Source organism: Larus michahellis, chromosome 2 (genome assembly GCF_964199755.1).
Source record: "Larus michahellis chromosome 2, bLarMic1.1, whole genome shotgun sequence".
Taxonomy (NCBI): domain Eukaryota; kingdom Metazoa; phylum Chordata; class Aves; order Charadriiformes; family Laridae; genus Larus; species Larus michahellis.
Genome location: NC_133897.1, coordinates 73,425,437 through 73,445,304, shown reverse-complemented (window position 1 = coordinate 73,445,304; position 19,868 = coordinate 73,425,437). Strand labels below are relative to the sequence as shown.

General features: G+C 42.9%; 2 protein-coding genes across 2 annotated transcripts in view; both read right to left on the bottom strand.

Annotated features, from left to right (window-relative positions):
• Nucleotides 1–264: 264 nt before the first annotated feature.
• FAM8A1 (family with sequence similarity 8 member A1) lies at nucleotides 265–10,343 on the bottom strand. The gene is made up of 5 exons (XM_074575886.1): nucleotides 9,749–10,343; nucleotides 6,076–6,196; nucleotides 2,237–2,360; nucleotides 1,874–2,013; nucleotides 265–1,544 (listed from the first exon to the last, which is right to left on the bottom strand). The coding sequence occupies exons 1-5, from the start codon at nucleotides 10,341–10,343 to the stop codon at nucleotides 1,400–1,402; spliced, it is 1,125 nt and encodes a 374-aa protein (XP_074431987.1). The 3' UTR covers nucleotides 265–1,399.
• A 7,365-nt stretch (nucleotides 10,344–17,708) lies between these two features.
• The window catches only part of CAP2 (cyclase associated actin cytoskeleton regulatory protein 2), a 69,913-nt gene continuing 67,753 nt past the window's right edge, over nucleotides 17,709–19,868 (bottom strand). Inside the window, exon 13 of the mRNA XM_074575885.1 lies at nucleotides 17,709–19,301. Within this exon, the coding sequence (XP_074431986.1) occupies nucleotides 19,218–19,301 (84 nt within the window). The 3' untranslated portion in view covers nucleotides 17,709–19,217. The remainder of the gene's footprint in view (nucleotides 19,302–19,868) is intronic.

Here is a 19,868-nt window from a genome sequence, read left to right as displayed (position 1 = left end):
GCATTCAGACCGCCCAAAACATCACTGTAAATGAAGATGAGAACGCATACACAGAATGCATAAATAGAACACCACCACTTACCAAACTAAAATACTGCAGCACAGTAACACATTACTGATCAAGTTATTTCACCAGAAGAGAAGACAGATAACCAAGCTCTCAAACATTTCTATTGTCAACGTCCAAAACTGAAGGTAAGGTAAGAACTTCAGCCACAGAGTTGGTATAGTTATTGTTAAGGGAAGAATGCACAGAAACTGGGCTATAGAATTCCAAACTCTTACTCAAATTTTAATAAAACATTAACATTGTTGCTTATATTCCTTTCCCAAGATACTAACAAGATAAGAATAAACAAATTATCAAAGCTATGTAATCATGCAAAATACTGGGCTTCTTTATTCAGTATTTAAGTTATTCTGAATATACAAACAATTAGCCAGAATTATAAAGAGAAAATAACCAGTATTTGTACTTCCATAGATTTACACCCATAACACATTTCAGTTAATGTTTTCTGCATGCTCCTGAAACACATTCAGTTGTTTTGCTTGGCATTATATGCAAGGAATAGACAAGTGCTTTCACTCCAAAGAGAAGCAAAAAAGTTACCTTCCATTAGCATGATCTGTACCGTTCACAGCTCCAAAATTATTTACACACGCCAATTCACTAACACTGCAGTGTAACAGACCCTTCCCAGAGAAAAAGCAGCTCTTACTTCACCTCTTTATTGGCTCTGACATGTGAAATAAGTGGAAATGCTTAAGACAGGCATGCAAAAAACTTTTCACATCAATGTTCTGATAAAATACTTGAAGAGGTGAGGGGAATATGATCTGTGAAGCAATAGGAAGGACATGATAAACACTGCTCATCTCTTTCTACACACGTGGCAATTTAATTAACATGATTTGCCCTACTGTCTAATACTGCAGTTCTCTTCCTCTCAGAGTTTATCATATGACTTAGGCAACTGCTTGGAAAACAACTTGATTTTCTAGTTACCTGCCAACATCCAAAACTGCAGGAGCAACATTTCTTCTAAGGTGGAGTATTTCTAGGTATCTGCTTTCTGCAGACTGACGAGCAGAACAGCTCCTTTCTGCAGTTAATACAACCACTTTCCTTCTCACCAATCGGATGTTAATACTTCCAGATTTAATACGTATTTTTTCTCTCAAACTTCTTTGGCATTTATGAAAACTCCAATGCTTTGAAGGTAGCTGCTGGCATCATACCGGAGTAAAACATTTTCTTTAGCTTCTGAATCAGTTCCCATTTCATTTGGGCAAAAGATTCGGATAGACACCTCAATCTCAGTTTTGGGGTAGGTCTTTGTTCACTGGGGGTGGGAGGGGATGTTCAAAACCAGTCTGGAAACCTCATCTTTTGGTATCATCTGACTCCGTTTCTTCTTACCACAATAGTCCCTGCTACAATATCATAGGCTGTTCTGTTATGCTGGAAAAACAGCAGTGTAATAAATGCAGGAAAAAATGAAGCAATAGAAAAATTCTTGATCAAAGCTCGTATTGTGGACCTGAAATGAGAATAAAACGTTCAGTGCCGTATTTTCACTTTTCTGCTTAAATTAGTAGGTAGTTTACTTTCAAGTTTAGTGCCTCAGTTTTACACAGCAGAAAAATCCATCTCCAGAGTTCAGAGGAGACTGTTTTATCGGCTAGCCTGAAAAACGTTCACATGATTGAATAATTGCTATTTTATTCTTAGTTCACAGAATCTAACAATAGCTCTTGCAATCTAATTATTGCAAAGGCCACTAATAAAGAAATGGTGTATTTCCTTCCAAATCACAGGCTTTCCACACTGTTAACCTGAAAGCAACGAGACTGAGCTAAGAGCACTTACGTTGTCATACTGACATTAGAAGATGGAATGACTAACACACGGCTGGGCGCAATAAGTACAGATGTATCGCATGTCACAACGCGCAGTCCAAGCAAGAATTTCCCTGGGGTTGCTCCACCTGCTCCCCAAATACAGATTATCTGTAAAAGAAAAGTTATTTCAGTTCCACACAACAGCGTGTTGTTTACTGGTCGAGCAAACTTGGTTTTCATCAAAACTATGTGACCGTCATAAGATTCAACATAATCCAAAATACTGTAAAGAGGATTTACCTTATAGGCCAATGGTGGCAGAATTTTTTTCAACATTTATTCGACAACTGACAACTATCGATTACAGAAGTTAATGTTTATGAGTAGTTACCTCATAGAAGCAGACCAACAACCTGTAGATGAGAGCTACTATCATCATTTTCTGCAAATCTTCCATGGACGTATCTTCATCTATTTCTTCTATTATGTAATGCATGGCAAATTTGGAGATATCCCTGTATAAAATAAGACTGAATTTTAAAACCACCTTTCTCCCGATACCAATGTTACCCCTTTAACACTAGAATTCATTCCTTCAGTTCTGGTATTAGTCGAAGAACAAAAGCTCCTTGGCTTCTCCGATACTAAACAGGCCATTAAAATTCAGAACACTAGGTTTCCTTCTGAGTTGCTGCCTAGTTTGTTTTGTCTTTTTCATTATGAAAAGATCATTCTTTATTACCACTTTTGCACAATGGTGTCCCTGGGTAGCGAGCTGCAAAATTGTTCTGAAAATTCTCGCGCTTCTTGGGAGATAAACAAGAGATTCTACGTGTAATCTAACTCTACATAAATGGAAGTCATCTAAGTCTTCTTATAGGAACTCTCAAGGAAAAATAAAAGGCGGCACTCGTCTCTCTAAATGCAAGGGAGAGCTGTCCTCCCTTGCATGATCAGGGTTCCTCACTCTCACTAGTCTTTACTGCTCACAGTACTCGTCTAAAGACAGACACTTCGGTATGCCAGAGGAAGTTTATAACTTAAAGCAACTGAAACCTTCAGCCGTTTACCCTATCAAAGACAGCAAGTGGCAACTGCATATTTTCACAAGATAAACGTTACAGATTTAACATTCTTATCTGATACCTGGAATGGACATACTTGCAACATGTATTTAGGCAAGGACTGTAAGAAAAGATCAGGTTTGTGACCACCTGAGGAACCTGAACAGAGGTAAAGCTATGGGACTTAATGTCCCCAGATGCATCCCAGAGTCCTAAGGGAATTGGCTGATGTAGTTGCCAAGCCACTCCATGATATTTGAAAAGTTACAGCAGTCGGGTGAAGTCCCCGGTGACTGGAAAAAGGGAAACATTGCACACACTTTTACCTGTCAGCCTCACCTCTGTGCCTTGGAAGATCATGGAACAGATCATCCTAGAAGCTATGCTAAAGCACATGGAGGACAGGGAAGTGATTCAAGACAGCCAGCACGGCTTCACCAAGGGCAAGTCCTGCCTGACCAACCTAGTGCCCTTCTAGGATGGAGTAACTATATCAGTGGACAAGGCAAGAGCTATGAATGTCATTTGTCTATCTATCTTCTGTAAGGCCTCTGACACAGTCCCCCACAACTTCCTTGGGTTTGACGGGTGGACTGTTTGGTGAATGAGGAATTGGCTGGATGGTCGCATCCAGAGGGTTACTGGTCAATGGCTCAATGTCCAGATGGAGATCAGTGACGAGCGGTGTCCCTCAGGGGTCAGTATGGGGACTGGTATTGTTTAATATTTTCATCAATGACATAGACAGTGGCACCAAGTGCACCCTCAGCAGGTTTGCAGACAACACTAAGCTGAGCAGTGCAGTTGACACACCTGAGGGATGGGATGTCATCCAGAGGGACCTGGACAAGCTCAAGAAGTGGGTCCATGTGAACCTTATGAGGCTCACAAGGCCAAGTGCAAGGTCCTGCACCTGGGTCAGGGCAACCCTCAGTTGCATTACCCCAACAGGCTGGGGAATGAAGGGACTGAGAGCAGCCCTGCACAGAAGACCCAGGGGTACTGGCAGATGAAAAGCTGGACATGAGACGACAATGTGCGCTCACAGCTCAAGAGGCCAACCGTATCCGGGGCTGCATCAAAAGAAGCGTGGCCAGCAGGTTGCTCTGCTCTGGTGAGACCCCACCTGGAATACTGCGTCCAGCTCCGCGGCCCTCAGCAAAGGAAGGACACGGACCTGCTGGAGCAGGTCCAGAGGAGGGTCACAAAAACAATCAGAGGCCTGGAGCACCTCCCCTGTGAGGACAGGCTGAGAGAGTTGGGGTTGTTCAGCCTGGAGAAGAGAAGGCTCCGGGGAGACCTTACAGCAGCCTTCCAGTACTTAAGAGGGGCTTAGAAAAAAGATGGGAACAAACTTTTTAGCTGGGCCTGTTGCAATAGGACAAGGGTTAATGGTTTTAAACTCAAAGAAAGTAGATTTAGACTAGACAGAAGGAAGAAATTCTCTACTTATGAGGGTGGTGAGACACTGTAACAGGTTGCCCAGAGAGGTGGCAGATGTCCCATCCCTGGAAACATTCAAGGTCAGGTTGGATGGGGCTCTGAGTAACCTGAGATACATTGAAGATGTCCCTGCTCGTTGCAGGGGGGCTGGACTAGATGACCTTTTAAGGTCTCTTCTAACCCAAACTATTCTATGATTTTCACTCACACATCTAAGTGAGAATTACTAGTCACAGAGAAATGTGCAGTTCTACTTCGAAACAGTCCCATCTATCTTTGTACTACCTGCCCTCCTTTTTATTCACACTTTAGGATTGGAAAGATAAGGAATTAAGAAAATAGTGTGGCACAACCTGTGTTTCCCTTCAATACAAGCCTGGCCTGAAGGCTCTGTCCTGAGCCTGTGAGGATGTATTTTTTTTATGACAACTCCTCAGCCTAAACTCAGCCACACCACATCTCACTAGCAAATGTTTCTCTGGAGTTACCTGCAAGCAACTTACTGGCTTTTGCAAAAGTAGTGATATTGAATATACTGTAAATTAATTCAAAAAGATTCTCTCTCTTTCCATTACCTTCGCTACTTTACAGAAACAATATACATACAGTTGGTCCCCATCTTTCCTGTACTTCGTTTTCTACCATTGTCAGGCTACTTAAAGCAAGACGGAAATACAAGCTGTTGGGTTAGAGTTTGAGGTTTTGGCAACTGAACAGAACTGAGAGTTTGGCATTTTAATTGCATGCTTATCTGAACAAAAACCACTGATCCTTTACATTGACATATTTATTGCTTTGGATTTGACTCTCTTCCACACACCTTTCAAGCAGCAGTTTAAGGTGTCTGAAAGATGTTATCTGCATAGTATCAGTTTACAGTCAGTCAACATTTGGAAGGTTCTTTAGCAGAAAACTTGGATTCTGAAGTGTGTTTGTACAGTAATGGATTTACTGACTGCACCAAACTCTTATCTGAAATATTTGATTACACCAACCCAAAGCAGAGGAACTAAATGAGCTACGGAATAAAATACCTACAGTTAAAGCAGGAGATAAAAAAAGAAACAGCCGTTGAGGTAAATTATTACATCTGAATATAAAATGTGAAATGAAGAATCTTTCAGTCTAGTGTATAGCTGATACAGGCGATGCTTAATCATACTTTTTAAGAAACCCAACTTATGCCCAGTAAAGACTGCAGCATGGTAGCATTCCTAGCAATCAGGCTGTATTTTGAAAGTACGCACATATCTGACGTGCAGGATCTGAAGTAATTTTTTTGTTGTGGGTTAGCATTATTTTGGCCACAAATCTAAAACACAGCACCACAGGAGATGCTATGAAGAAAGTTAACTCCATCCCAGCCAGATCCAGTACATTTTTAAACGCTGTTTAAAAAACAAATTTGTCAATGTTTTTCCTTTGAAATTTTTAGAGGACTTTTAAAAAATCTTGCTATTGCCTCCCAAAAATAAGACTGCAAGTCTAATATATCCTTAGGAAGGCGTTTGTGAGCCTATGAACAAATTCTTTGTTTCCATCAGCTGACCCCAAATTAGAAAGTGTTTAAAAAGAGGTTAACCTAGTGGTGCTTTTTCCTCAACTTTTGACAGTTACTAAGTGCCAGCATATTCATAAGCATACCATATATACATCATGACACCTCAAAGAGCATGAAGAGCTTAATGCTGTATACAATAAAGCTTTAAAGTATTCAACTTACTTTATTCCACTGAGGTGCATAATACTTAAAACAATGGTTGCCTTTATAAAGAACAGAATAAAAAAGTCCACCATCTCGGCTATGAACCTGTGTGCCAGCGAAGGGATAATGAACTCCCGACCTGTAACAGAAATAGTTAACATTACCCAGATTTTACTGCACTAACACAACGTTAACACTATCATCTAAGAACATTTCACATTAACGTCACTGCAAGAACATTATCAAGACCTTGATCTCAGGTCACATCTTCGAGAAAACTTCTAAAAGTGTATGAATAAAAAGTGATCTGATTTATTTAAATCAAGTTATAAGAAACTTCTTAAACTAAATCAAACTTTCAGAACTCTGAGTCCACTCATAATTAGCATTACAAGCAAAGTCCCACCCCACTAAAGAACTGAAGTACTTTGAAGATGTATCAATTTTTGTGTTCTTTTGTTTAGAACACCTTCATAGAGAAAGATTTCAGTAAATCTGAGAGCTCAAGTAAAAGGAAAAAAGGAAAATTAGATCTTAGATCTACCACAACCTTTCTATTGCTTATCAGCAAGGCTTCCGTATGTACTAGGTACCAGCTCTCTAAAAGTAAAACACAGACTATTCTTTGGCAAATCAGACTCAAAAATAGAAGCAGATGAAAATACTAGTCATACCTGGCATAAACATTCCTATAGACATGCTATTATAATAAAATGCAGTTTGTTGCCCTACCACAAGCCAGAAATGTAACACATTTCTCCTATTTAGTTGACCAAGTGCAAATGGGGGCAAAATAAGTAGTCACAGTTACAAGTTTTTGTTGCTAAGGTACCTCAGATGATTAAAGCAAAGAAAATATTACAGAGTATCTTAGAAAGTTTCCAAGAAATAGTGTTGGAAAATAATTTCATCTGAACCCATCTACCCCTCTTTATTTCCCAAACAAAAAACATGACTACTCACGTGAAACCAGCAAGGACTTGCATCAAGACTTCATTTAGAAATACCCAAGTACCGCTAGATCTAACTCATGGAAAATAGTGACTGTGTTTGTTAGTGTTTCTGAGAATGCCAACCCTCATGCATAGGGAAAGGAGAAAAGGAAAGGGGAATCATTCACCTCTCCATTCTGAAAAAATATCATCAAATTTTACTTAGAATAAGCCTCCACAGTTCAACTGCTGAGAGTGATAATGCCAGTCCTGGTCTCACAAGCTGTGCAAGCGAAGCTGAAAGCCCATGGCACTTAGGTGCTTTTTAAATGGGGCAAGAATAATCAAGCAGTGATTAGGTAAGAGCAAGTCCTTATTTAATGCACCTCAGTTTATTTATTCCATACCTGTTTCACTAATAACTCTGCACTGATACTATCGAGTAGCACCACTGTTACATAAATAATACTAAAATGGATTCAATTCTCATTGTCACAGCACATCTAAAGTTGTCAACTAAATTCTAATTAAACATTCTTCAACTAAGGCAGAAGGGAGCATAGCCAGCCTCCCCAATCCTGGCTTCAGCATACAGCGCCAGATAAAGACTGTTCATTTGCCCTGTTAAAAGGAACACATTTGCTGAAGTCAGTAGCACAGTTTCGTTTTAATACATTAGACTCAACGACTGAGTAATGAAGAAGCTAAATGGGGCTAAGAAAATAAGTACTCAAATTATGTTAAACTCCATTACATTAAGAAACCTTGGCAACCCTCACACTAGTGCGGTTCCACTGCAGTGATTTGACATGTTCCTCCTTTCAAAATTCCACTATTTTGCCAGGGGCTACTATTTGTATGTCAGAGACAGCCAAATGCAACACGCATCCATCTCAGCTCGAAGTCTAGGATCTTACATTAAACTAGCAATAACGACAGGTTTGCACTAGTCAGCCAGGCAGAGCAGCTGAGACTTGAGCACACTTTTCACTCTCCTGTTCCCAGTACAAGAGGAATAATCTCCTGCAGTAAGGCAGGGAGGGGTGAGAGGAGGAAGCCTCTTAAATCACAATGACCATCCATAAAGAGCCTGCTGCTGCCCAGGATGCTGCTGCTATTGGTGCTTCGACACACACCCAGCAGGCAGACTGAACTGGAAGAGGCAGCTACCAATTCCACTTTTTGACATCCTAGTTTAAAATCTGCAACATTAGCATAAACTGTCACTTATTTCAGCTTACGTAAGCAGGCTGGGCTAGTAAACTGCAGCGGCGTAGGGACAGATACACGATCCGCCCTGCCAAGCCTGCCATGTGGGCAATAATCTCCAGCAGCAAAAAAGGAGCTGTAATCGCTTTAGCTGTTCCGGACATATCCACCTGCAATCTGGAGCCAAAGCACCGGCACAACAGCCTATGTTTATAATTGTATCGTATCACTATACCACATACAGAGCTCCCTTAAGAAGGCTGGGTGTTGCAACAGTATTTACCATTCAGAATAACCACGTTCCCCAGCATTAAGTGCTTTTTATGCCATAAATTACCTTTAACCTACGGGAATTAGTTCCTGAAGAACTAGGTAAAAACCTAAGAATCATTCCAGTCTAGTCTTTGTCCATATCCTGTTTTTCAATGACTGGCAGTATCTGTTTATAAGTAATCTATAACTCAGAATTGGGGCACAATTAAAGAAAACACGACCTTGTGTTACAGCCTTGTTTAAACAACATCTGCTCAAAACCACAAGGAAGAAGCAAGTTCAGAAGCTAGATTCCCTTCCCTTCAAAAGAAAGATGAAGCAACCAAAACCATCCTCCCCTCACACCCAGCCACCGAGCTTATAAATAATGCTACAGATCAGTAATGCTGTACTTTGCCCTGCAGAAAGAAAGATCTGGCTTTCCTCCAAAGTCCTTTCGCAGTGTTCCGCTCCACAGGTTTCTACCATTACTCAAGGTGCTACCAAACACTGAGGGCATGTCAGTCACCCAGGCGCTCCTTGACTCATTAAGAAATGTTTGTGTGCTCAAGGTTTTATCCCTGATGCGGTCAGACCGAGTTTGCCTTACTCTCGAGCAAAAATAAACAGCAGCAGCACTATGCACGGTCTTCAATATCTACAGCCATAACAGACTTCTGTTTATCCCAGGTCCTGACCTTCACTTGTTGAACGCGAGTGAGTTTTTCGTTCCCTGCTTCAATTTCACTGCATGATATTATTTGAGCACCAAGAGCCCACTAAGACCAACGAAGTTAGTTTACATCATCCAAACGGGCTACTTATAAAGCTAGCTGCATTACAAGCCTGCGACCCCGAGAGTTAAGTTTCCTGGGGAAAAATAAACTCCTTCACATACATGCAAACACCTTACAAGCACTCCAATTATCAGCCGCGCAGGCAAGTTAACCCTCTCAAAACCTGCTTACGGACTGAAGGTCTGGACTGACACACTCGGTGTCTGGGCTGCCGCCTCTTGCGAGGCAGAGCCCCACGCCCGGATCTGCAGCCCGCACAAGCGCGGTGACCACCCTCCCCCCGCAGCTTCCTTCCCCAGACACCGCTTCCCAAAACCGCGGCGGAGGCCGAAGGAGCTGCGGGGACGAGGCCTCCGCTCCCGGCCCCCCGACCTTCCCGCACGGCGGCGGCGAACCAGGCCCCCGGCCACTGCCAGCCGCCTCCCCACGGGCGTGCCGAGGGGCCGCCCCCTTTCCGCCCCCACGCCAAGCGACCCACACCGGCCCCCGACCCCCACTCACCCGCCGGCCGCCCCGTCTCCCTGGGGGCGCCGCTGCCGCTGGTGCCGGCGGCGCTGCTGGAGGCCGCCCTGGACGCGGGGGTCAACCTGCCCGCCGCTCCCGGCCAAGCCGGGGCGGCGGCGGCAGCCGCGGTGCGGGGCCCCGGCCCAGTGGCGGCGGCCGTGTGGGCTGGCGCCGGAGGGAAAAGGTAGAAGGGGCTGTAGTAGGCGGCAGCGGCGGCCGCCCCCGGCGGCGGGGAGGGAGGAGGGGGCGGCGGCGGCGCGGCGACGCGAGGGGTGCCGGCGGCGGCGGAGGCGGCGAGGAGGGCGGGCAGGCAGCCCTGCCAGCTGAGGTACCCGCAGTACGAGTCCCACAGCCACTGGTGCACCCGCCGCGCGTACTCCGCCGCGCTCAGCGGCTTCGCCCCGCCGCCCTCGCCCCCAACGGCCACCGCAGGGGAGCGCGGCGGTGCAGGCGCGGCGGTGGCGGCCGCCTCCTCTCCGGCGACGCTGTCGCCCTCCGCCATCGCTGCCGCCCCAGCGCCTGTCCGGCCGCCGCCCGGCTCCGCCATCTCCTCCATCCCCGCTGACACCCAGCGCCGTCCCACACCGCGCATGCGCCGAGGAGACGCCTCGCCTCTCCCACTTACCGCGGGGGGGAGCAGGCAAACACTAGGCGGAGTCCTTCGGGCACCCGGCCTAGCAGGGAGCGTACCACTGCCGGGCAAACCCCTTTCTGCCGTTAGGCTTCCCCCTCCCATGAGATGGTATCGCCCAGCGTCGAGGCACGGACGCCGCCTGCCCTGGGCCGTTCCAAGCGCTCTGGAGGTGGGGGAAGAGCCGAGGGCCTGAGCGCGGCGCAGCCCGAGAGGTTTCCCGGCGGCAGCGTATGCGCGGAAGGCACGTAGCTTTTCCCTTAGCATGAAGAGCGGGGCTCCCCGGTTCCTCCCGCAGCCGCCCCGGATGCAGCGCCGGGGGGCTGCGATCCCCTCAGCAGGAGCTGGGCCCCGACGCGCGCCGGGAGGTAGCCGGCCTTCTCCTCAGGCCGAGCCCTCGGCCCTGGTTTCGTAGCCGGAGCCGCAGCAGCGGGAGCCGGGCGGCCTCGGGCGGTGGGCACGTTGCGGTGAAGTCTGTGGGGAGAGGGAGTCTCCATCTCCCGTGCGGGTCCTGCTGTCCGTAACGCGCCCCAGGGGACGCTGAGGGGCCGGAGTGTCAACTCCCCTCTCTCGTATTTCCCATCCCTTCATCCGACTTCTGAATTTGGCCCGGGTCACAGATTTATTGCTCTCAGTAGGCTGTGGTAGATGGGGTCATAAACCCAAGTGGGCAATAAGGCATGGCCATGCTGCTGAGCAGGTGCAGCCGCACAAAGTTGTCTGTCCTCCCCCTTACTGCCACCTGCGATGGCAGGTGCTCTTTTTGACCTCTAGCAACTTTCTAAACACTTTCTCTTTGCTAGTAGGAAGTGGGTTGAAATTGTTTTGAGAGAGAAAAGGTGTTAAACTGCTCTTTTTCTTGTGTACTTCTACACAATCTGATTTTGTCTAAATGTCGCTGTCTTCTCCCATCTCTTCTTTTTTATCTTTTCCCCTGTCACGTTCGTCTTCTTCCTGTGCAAAAACGCTGAACAAAGAACCAGGAGCCCTGCAGCAAGTTTAAAACACAGTTATCCAAATTAATTTTTAATATTTACAGTTCTTGTGTACTATTAAGCATCCCAACCAGACCACAAGTTCCGTATAACAAATGTTAACATAACTCCATACTGAATGACCTAGTAATACATACTCTTAAAATGGAGCGTTTCCCATTTTTAACACAGCAAATAGCACAGCTGAAGAAAACCCAGAAGTTTCTCCCTCTGTTAGACTAAAACATACATGTTACTTTCCCATGTAACCCTAATTCATTTCAACTGAAGTAGTTTCTGCAGTGTGAATCTCTCATACAGACAAGCCGAGGTGAACTGACAAAGTGCTTAGCAAATAACCTATACCACCTTAATTATAAATGCAGTTACATTAGGAGCTTGCACTCATTATGTAGATAGATACTGTTCTAATTACCCTGGCATGTGTTTTGTAACATAGACCTCGGTGAAATCAACATGGGTAAATTATTTGGAAAACATAGCATGTTTTAGCATGATTTGGAAGGACAATGCAGAATCAAAGAAAGAAAGAAGGCAGACAATTTGTGTGTGTGTGTATGTGCAGCTACAGGTTTTGCAAGCCAGATCAGATCTTAAGGTACAATTACAAAATCGCACAGGCTTCATATAATGCTGCCAGTCACATGTAAATTTTAGGGCCACCAGCAACATTACACAGGCATAACCAGTTAGAACTCTATGCAATTATGCTGGGTACTCAAGGTGAACCCGAGTCACGAACAGCAGAGAACAGAGGAGTAAGAGGTAACGGAGGCAATGTAATATTTCTTCATTCACAGTTTTTTTCAGGCGTTAGTTTTTCATTCTCCTGCCTTAAAAAAATAACCCACAAAAGACCCATGAATTCTGCAAGCATTCAGATTATTCTATTCTGTGATGCATGTGGTAAAAGAGATGCTGTAACAAGACTTGCCAGTGGTAGGGAACTCACAGTTTAGGCTTTTGGTGACAAAGGCTCTTGTTTCATTGCTGTGTCAGATGGCCACATGTGTTGTGGGAGTACTTATGATCTTCTGCAGCACTGATATCTCCCTACTTTGCTTTCTCTTGTGAGCAGTGTCAGAAAGGGAGATAATCTTGGGTAGTTCATTGTACTGATTGATGAAAATAAGTGGTTGAATGCCTTGACAGTTAAATATCCTCTTCTCTAGAAATGAGATTTAGGCAAGAAGAAATGTTTTGAATTAGATCAAAGGAGGGAGGTAAGCACCTAAAAGCTGATATTGCAATAGTTAAGGTTTAAGGGGAATCTTGAATCCCATCTTAAGCTCTTTAAGTGTAGGTAATGCTGAAAAGCCCAGTCTGTCACTCTTGAGAGGGGAGTCTTTTGTAGTCACTAGGAAGTAGTAGAACACTGTTCTGCTGTAAATCTAGCTGTTGTTCAGAGGTATGGAGATATATCTTTGCTCATTTTCAATTCTAGCGTCTTGTTTTCAAGGCAGGGTTTAAAACAATTTTTAAAACCAAGGAATTGCTGAAGCATTCATCTAGATGTTTGAAACTGAAATTAAATACCTTCCTTTGCTTGGGAGATGCAAATCACATCTCCTGCATCGTGCTGAAGTGTTCTAATAATGGGAGCTCTTTTTGAAGAGTCCTTGGATGAGAGTTGTTGGACATTAATCAACAGCAACCTCTTGTCATTCGAAAGTGGTTAATTATTACTGTGCCCAGCAGCCTACGTATATTCATGCTATTTAGAATTTGTATCAAGTATGTTCATGTACAGAGTGAAATTAAATGCAAATGTTGGTTAAAAAGATTCTCCATTACTTAAACACACAGACTGAGTTACCAAAGAGTGAGAACTTTACCCCTTGTTGGGGCAAGCAGACAGGTACAGAACATGAAACTTGAGCCAAAAACTAAATGTGGACATTTACATAAGTATAAAGTAAACCACATTGTATTTCAGTGTAGAAAAATGGCACAACTGTCTCCCAAATTGTATTAATTTAGGCTTTCACTCTGAAACTAATCTGATTCATCCAGCTGAGGATTTTGAAGGAGAGAGTGGCTCTCAGAGCTATCATGGTCCACTGAGAGGCATTCTCTTTCTCATAGATGCAACTTCAGGTGTAATCCAGACAGAAAACAGAGTCCTACTGGTCACAGTTGATAAAAAGGCCATAGCAAATCAGCTAGAGAAAAATGAACTCTTCCACTTTTATCTTAGGGTACATAGATTTTTAGTGTGGTTGCCTGTTTACCAGTACTGTCTGTTTTGGGAGTTGTGTGTAAATAACTTTATTTGCCTGTTACCTTGACCTGGTTTGAATGAAGAGTAACCGGAAAACGACTTTACTCAGCAGTGTTGCACTCGGAAGCCTTGCCAGTTAACTAATTATCACATTCTTAGGTATTTCCAGAGAGGAAGTATGAGTGTGCCTCTGTTGAAGCAGCACTGGAGCTCGGGGTTTGGAGTAGAACAGTCTTTGGTGGTCAGCAGTGATCAGGTAGGGTCCTGGGCATGCAGCAAGGCTTAGGGAAGCAGGGTTAGGCCTAGAAGATCACCACTGAGTTTTGGGTGGTGGAGTAGAGAGTGTTCTCTGTTCTTCTACAAAAGTTTGTCACCCAAAAAGATTTTTCAGGATTATTTCAACTATAAAGAGGAAGCAGGTTCTTGTTCTCTGGTAGTCAGAACATTCCTTGGGGAGTGTTATTTATGATTTTTATCTAATGACTGCTTCATATGTCAGGGGCCTGTTTATAGGCACCTTCTGAGGGCAGCAGCTACTTCTGGGCAATATTTTCACAGCAGTGGGTCCAGATCACATCCAGCAGGGTAACTGAATCTGTCTTGTATGTTTTTGATGACTGCTCTGCTTGCTAGCGTATGGTGTAATGGAGTGAACATTGCCTCCATTGTCTGGAGGCAGCTGCTTCCACATTTTGAGGACCCCAGCTGAACAGCACATCAGGAGAGTGCACTAAGGGTGCTTACTGAGTTGAGCCCCTGAAAGATTTCAAGTGGACAAATGCTTGATCTCTGGGAAAGAAACGTGATGCAGAGGTTTATGGACATGCATATAGTACAGTAACAGTGAAGGAACTCATGCAGATCCAGATACATTGAGGACTCAGAAAAGAGTAAGGACAAGAATGGTTTGTCTGGATAATAACTGTGGCACAGGGAAGCCTTCGCAAGTGTCTAATTCCCTAGGACATTAAAAAGATTCCTGGTTTTCTAATGCAGACTTGAAATTACTTACTCCTTTATCTTCAATAGCTCTGTTAAATATTTCTTTTAAGTTCAATCATTTTTTTTTAAATCTGATTTTAATGGAAATATGCTTAGCGGTGTTCAAAAAAACAAAAGATCAAATTAATGATTAGTAACAAATAGTTTTTTTCTTCTTCCTTGTTCATCCCAATCAAACCTTCTCCTTTTACCAAGATCATAATTTCAAAATCAAACTAATAGTTAAGCGTTTTTACAGCGACTTTTAGAGAGTAGAATTTCCCAGTTCTTTGACAAGCAGTATACGCGTCCTTTGTAAATATTGTAGTCCAGCATTTTTTCATTAATAGTAAGAGCTTGCAAAGGCCTGGGCCTCAGCTGGTTTCTGCCATCTGGTGGATACATTGAGTCAATACCTCAATGCTTCTAATTTCCACTAATTCTTAGTAACTGATACTCTAAATAACTAAGCAAGTATCACAGAACCACAGAAGGGTTGAGGTTGGCAAGGACCTCTGGAGGTCATCTGGTCCAACCCCCTGCTCAAGAAGGGCTGCCAAGAGCTAGTTGCCCAGGACCATGTCCCTGCGGCTTTTGAATATCTCCAAGGAGGGAGACTCCACAACCTCGCTGGGCAACCTGTGCCAGTGCTTGGTCACCCTCACAGTGAAAAAGTGTTTCCTGATGTTCAGAGAGAACCTCTTGTGTTTCAGTTTGTGCCTGTTCCCTCTGGTCCTGTCACTGGGCACCACTGAGGAGAGCCTGGCTCTGTCCTCTTTGCACTCTCCCTTCAGGTATTTGTAGACATTAACAGATCTTCCCTGAGCCTTCTTTTCTCCAGGCTGAACAACCCCAGCTCTCTCAGCGTTTCCTCCTGGGAGAGTTGCTCCATTCCATCATCCTCATGGCCCTTTGCTGGTCTCTCTTCAGTATGTCCGAGTCTCTCTTACACTGAGGAGCCCAGAACTGGACACAGCACTCCAGATGCGGCCTCACTACTGCTGAATAGAGGGGAAGGATCACCTCCCTCGACCTGCTGGCAATGCTTCTCCTTATGCAGCCCAGGGGGCTGCATCAGCCTTCTTTGCTGCAGGGGTGCATCACTGGCTCATGTTCAGTTTGGTGTCCACCAGGGCCCCCAGGTCGTTTCCCGCCAAGCTGCTCTCCAGTTGGGCAGCCCCCAGCATATACTGGCTCGTAGGGGGGTTGTACCCCAGGTGCAGGACTTTGCAGCTCCCCGTGTCGAATTTCATGAGATACTTGTACAGAATACTTCATAAATACTTTTACAGAGGTTCTATTAAGGAAAGTATGAGAACTGTTGAAGCTTTTCATAGGCAAAAGCTTATTACATTTGGACACTTCGTAAAAAATCTCCTTCTCTTTTACATGTATTTTACTAGCTGATTGACAGCATCTGTACTGGTGGATATTTGACCTATGCAGGTTTATAAAAATGAACTGGATGGTTACACCATACACATTTGTTCCATATCAATATATGTACCAAATGCACTGATTTTTGTTTCGACAGTTGCAACTGATTTAGAGCATAACCACAATTTTAGTGCAGAGTAGAGCTGAAATCGAGGGGCATATCTTGTGTGATAGCATGCAGTAAAAATAAATTAATAGTACCTCAGGGATGCTCAGCATTTAGCAGTTTAGCATTAAACACAAATCAAGCTTGCTGCTGAAGACTTGGACACAACTGGTCATGGTTGGGATGATTATTCATCAAATCATCATTCTGCAGCTTGTTGACTATTTCTACCTCAAGATATACTTGCTTTTTCAGAAAATGAGTTTTTAACCTTTAATTGTACACAAATTCATGTAGGGTAGAATCAGAACATTGGATTTATCTTGTTTATTTAGCACTCCTTTATATTTTTGAAGTTAAAGATAGGTTGCAGGGAAAGAACAGTCCAGCCTACTGGAAATGTCTGACAAGTATTTTTTCTGAGGACCAGAACTGACAAAAGCTGGTTATAGATTTTTTTTGTCACATGGCTTTACTAAGAGTATTGGATGAAAGCTATTTGCGTAGTTTAAAAGTCTCTTTCCTATTCCTCTGGTGCCCAATAATGCATGGACTTGGTAGCCTTTTCTCCAGTCAAAGCAATTAGCTTATGTCTGTCCATGCAAGGCCTTCTTCCTTATCTTTTAAATCTCTGACCTCTGACAAAGTTCTCAGGTGTGTTCAGACTGTCAGGCACGCACTGTTACTGCGTAAGACTTCTTCCTGTTAAGAAACCAGTCGAAAAATGTATTTGGGTCTTGCACATGGCAGGAACACGAGTGTTAGGGAGAAGGTCTAGCCACAAGGGACTTTGCTTTCAAACGTTTAAAAGAAAAATCAGACCAGCCTTCTCACAGTTTATTTTTGAGGGGGGAGTTGAATCCCTAGGAGGAACTAAAATACTTTGCGTGTATAGTGATTCAGAGCTGTCTCGCTGCTTTCTGTTTATCATCAAGCATTTGGTAGTTGGTTTGTGTCATACCTCCAAAGGATTAAGTGGCTTCCTGTTGCTGCGTAATGACTTGATCCCTATGTGATGCTAGATGAACACAAGAGTCGGTATTTCAGGTCAGAATGCTCCAGAATGAGATTATTTTATGGAAAAATTATGATTATGATTTAAGGATTAAACAATCCTTCAACAATCCTTTTATCGTGACAAGTATGTGATGCCTCTTTTTCAGATAGGAAGCACACCCAAGTGAAATATGGAGTGGACCGCTCGTGGTTTGTTAACACAGGAGGGACACATCCAAAGCCATATAGGGAAACAATACGAAAAGCTAAAAATAGAAGGCAAACCTTATAAACTTGCACCAGGTCATGATCATCTCCCTAGACATAATCTCTGGAAGATACAGGTGTACCTAGAAGTGAGAATCATGAAAAGCTCAATTCTCTGGCTGTCACAGAAGTTATATGCAAGAAATTTCAGGTGTATCTGCTAGCATGCAGAATACCCACTATTCACTGTCAGGTGGATTATGGCAGCAAAAGTCATAATATTTAATGAAATGGGAGAAGGAGCTAATTTTTCTCAGTCAAGCTTTTGAATCAGCATTTAAGAAGGAGAAAGCATATAGGACAAACACTGCAATGGAGCAAGCTCTGAACAACTTTGTATTTAAAGAAGTACATTTTCCTTTTTATTTCATAAGAAGTTTACTGTTGAAAAAATGGTATGTATTAAAGCAAACACATTATACACATAGATTAAACATCAGATAGCAAAACCTTACGGAATGAGCACTACTGGTTGTATTATATAGGGTTTACTATCAAAGATACGCTTAAAAACCCTCAATAATTAATGTACTTTCAAGGTAAATTAGGCACAAAATTTAGCTTGTAACTAGCTCTGCAAGCATCTCACTGTGATTTCACTGTTACAAAGTATTACAAGTGATCAAAAACATAAGCTGACTTTTTAAATTTTTAAAATTTTATTTGTACTATGTGCTGAAATAGTACAAATGTATACAACACTCCACCTTTGTTAAAAAAGCATGTATAATAGGGACTATAAAGTAGAATCAAAGGGCTAAACAGGAAATCACCCCTTTATTTGGGCTCAGAATTAGTATGACAAATCTATGGCTTTGCTTTGTGGACATATTTGAGATGGAGTAAGTCCTACAAACATGGGGAAGAAACAGGAAGATGTTTTTAATGAAAATACAATACAATTGCTACAATAGCAATATTTTAAAGGAACATTATTAGTAAGGAAACTAGCTGGTATCTGACATATATGCCTCCCTCAGTTTTCTGAATAGGATGAAAGATACAATGTGAAATTTTAAAGAATGAGAGATTGTCTCAAAAAAAAAAAAAAGGAAAAAAAGAAATTCAAGGAGCAAAAATCCTTCAAGTGATTTGCTGCAAGGTTTTAGCTTAGATGAGGCTTTAGCTTAGAAAGAATCACTAATTTGCAAGAAATGAGAGGGCAACAGTAAGTCTGTGGACCATAATAAAATCTTACCTCACAGAAAACATAGGGATCTTCTAAATATACACATTAGAAAAGTGTTTGATTAAAATACCAGATTTTTTTTTATCTTCGTTAGCAAAATGTATTGCTGAAAGTTGTCCTTTTTTGCTTGTTTAAAACAAACCCCGTTATGATTGCCACAGAACTACAAGGAATTGCGTACTTTCTACGGGTACATTTTTACTGCATCATACAAGAATTGCTTAATAGGTAAAAATAACCATCTTAAAGTCTTAATGCTGTTTTTGATTAGCAGTAACAGAAAAAGGAATGCACTGAAGCAAGATGATAACAAAGTGTATCATGCAGTATTTTGGCTTAACGTATACAGTATTTCAAACCAATGATGTTACTGGAGGGTGGGGGTTTTAATCCATTACATTCACATGACATCATTTAGAATTAAAATTGCATGTGAAGGCAAACTGTGTGGAAACGTGAAAAATACTGGGATGCCTAACAAAAGCGTGCCAGATGTGTTATTGTTTCTAGCATGCAGAGCTAATGCTTGAAGGCCTATCACAGCAGTATGAACTACTGCTACTTCTAGTTCTTTACATTACTGCTTTGTCTATGCTGGCTGTGGTCTGGTCACGGTCAGCAAGTGCTGTATGGCATTAGGAAGTTAACCCACAATCTCTGCAGGTTCAGTGACCAACTTAGATCCATCCCATGCTGTCTTGAACTGCTCAGGAACCGGAAATTCTTTCTGGTAAGAAACAAAAGCAACAATGATGGTTAAATAAGCAGCGGATACGTCATGAAAACTGGTGGAATACTATTAGTGCTGCATGACCGAGAAAGCATTGATAGCTCAGACATGCCAGGATTAGAGAGAAGCCTTCTTCATTACCCTAGGAAGCTATTTCACAATGCCACACAGGAAAAAGCCTTATTGCTACCCAGTTTCAAATAGCCTTGGTATGGTACTACTTTGCAATAATCCCTCTCACACCATTATTTGCAACAACTAAGTAAATAAGCCCCATGTCAGAAATGACTTTAGATTCCATCAGTGTCTGGGTTGGAAGACAGTAGAAAGGATTTAGATGTGGAGATTGAGTGAGGAGACTAAATTTAAGGACGAAAGCAATATTATAATATGGAAGAATTAAAAAAAAATCCTATCATTTTAAGTGTGATACACTTCAAAAGACTCAGCGTCCCTTGTGGGGTACACAAAACGAAGCAGAACATCAAAGAAAGTCTCCTTCCATTCTGTGTATTTGGTGAAAGGATGGGAGATGTTGGATCTTTCTCTGTTCCCAGTAAAACA

Coding starts and splice junctions, on each gene's coding strand:
- FAM8A1 (XM_074575886.1), bottom strand. CDS start 10,343: ATGCGCGGTGTGGGACGGCGCTGGGTGTCAGCGGGGATGGAGGAGATG. Junction 6,197..9,748: donor GGAGACGGGGCGGCCGGCGG/GTGAGTGGGGGT, acceptor TTTCTGTTACAG/GTCGGGAGTTCATTATCCCT. Junction 2,361..6,075: donor ATGCACCTCAGTGGAATAAA/GTAAGTTGAATA, acceptor TATTTTATACAG/GGATATCTCCAAATTTGCCA.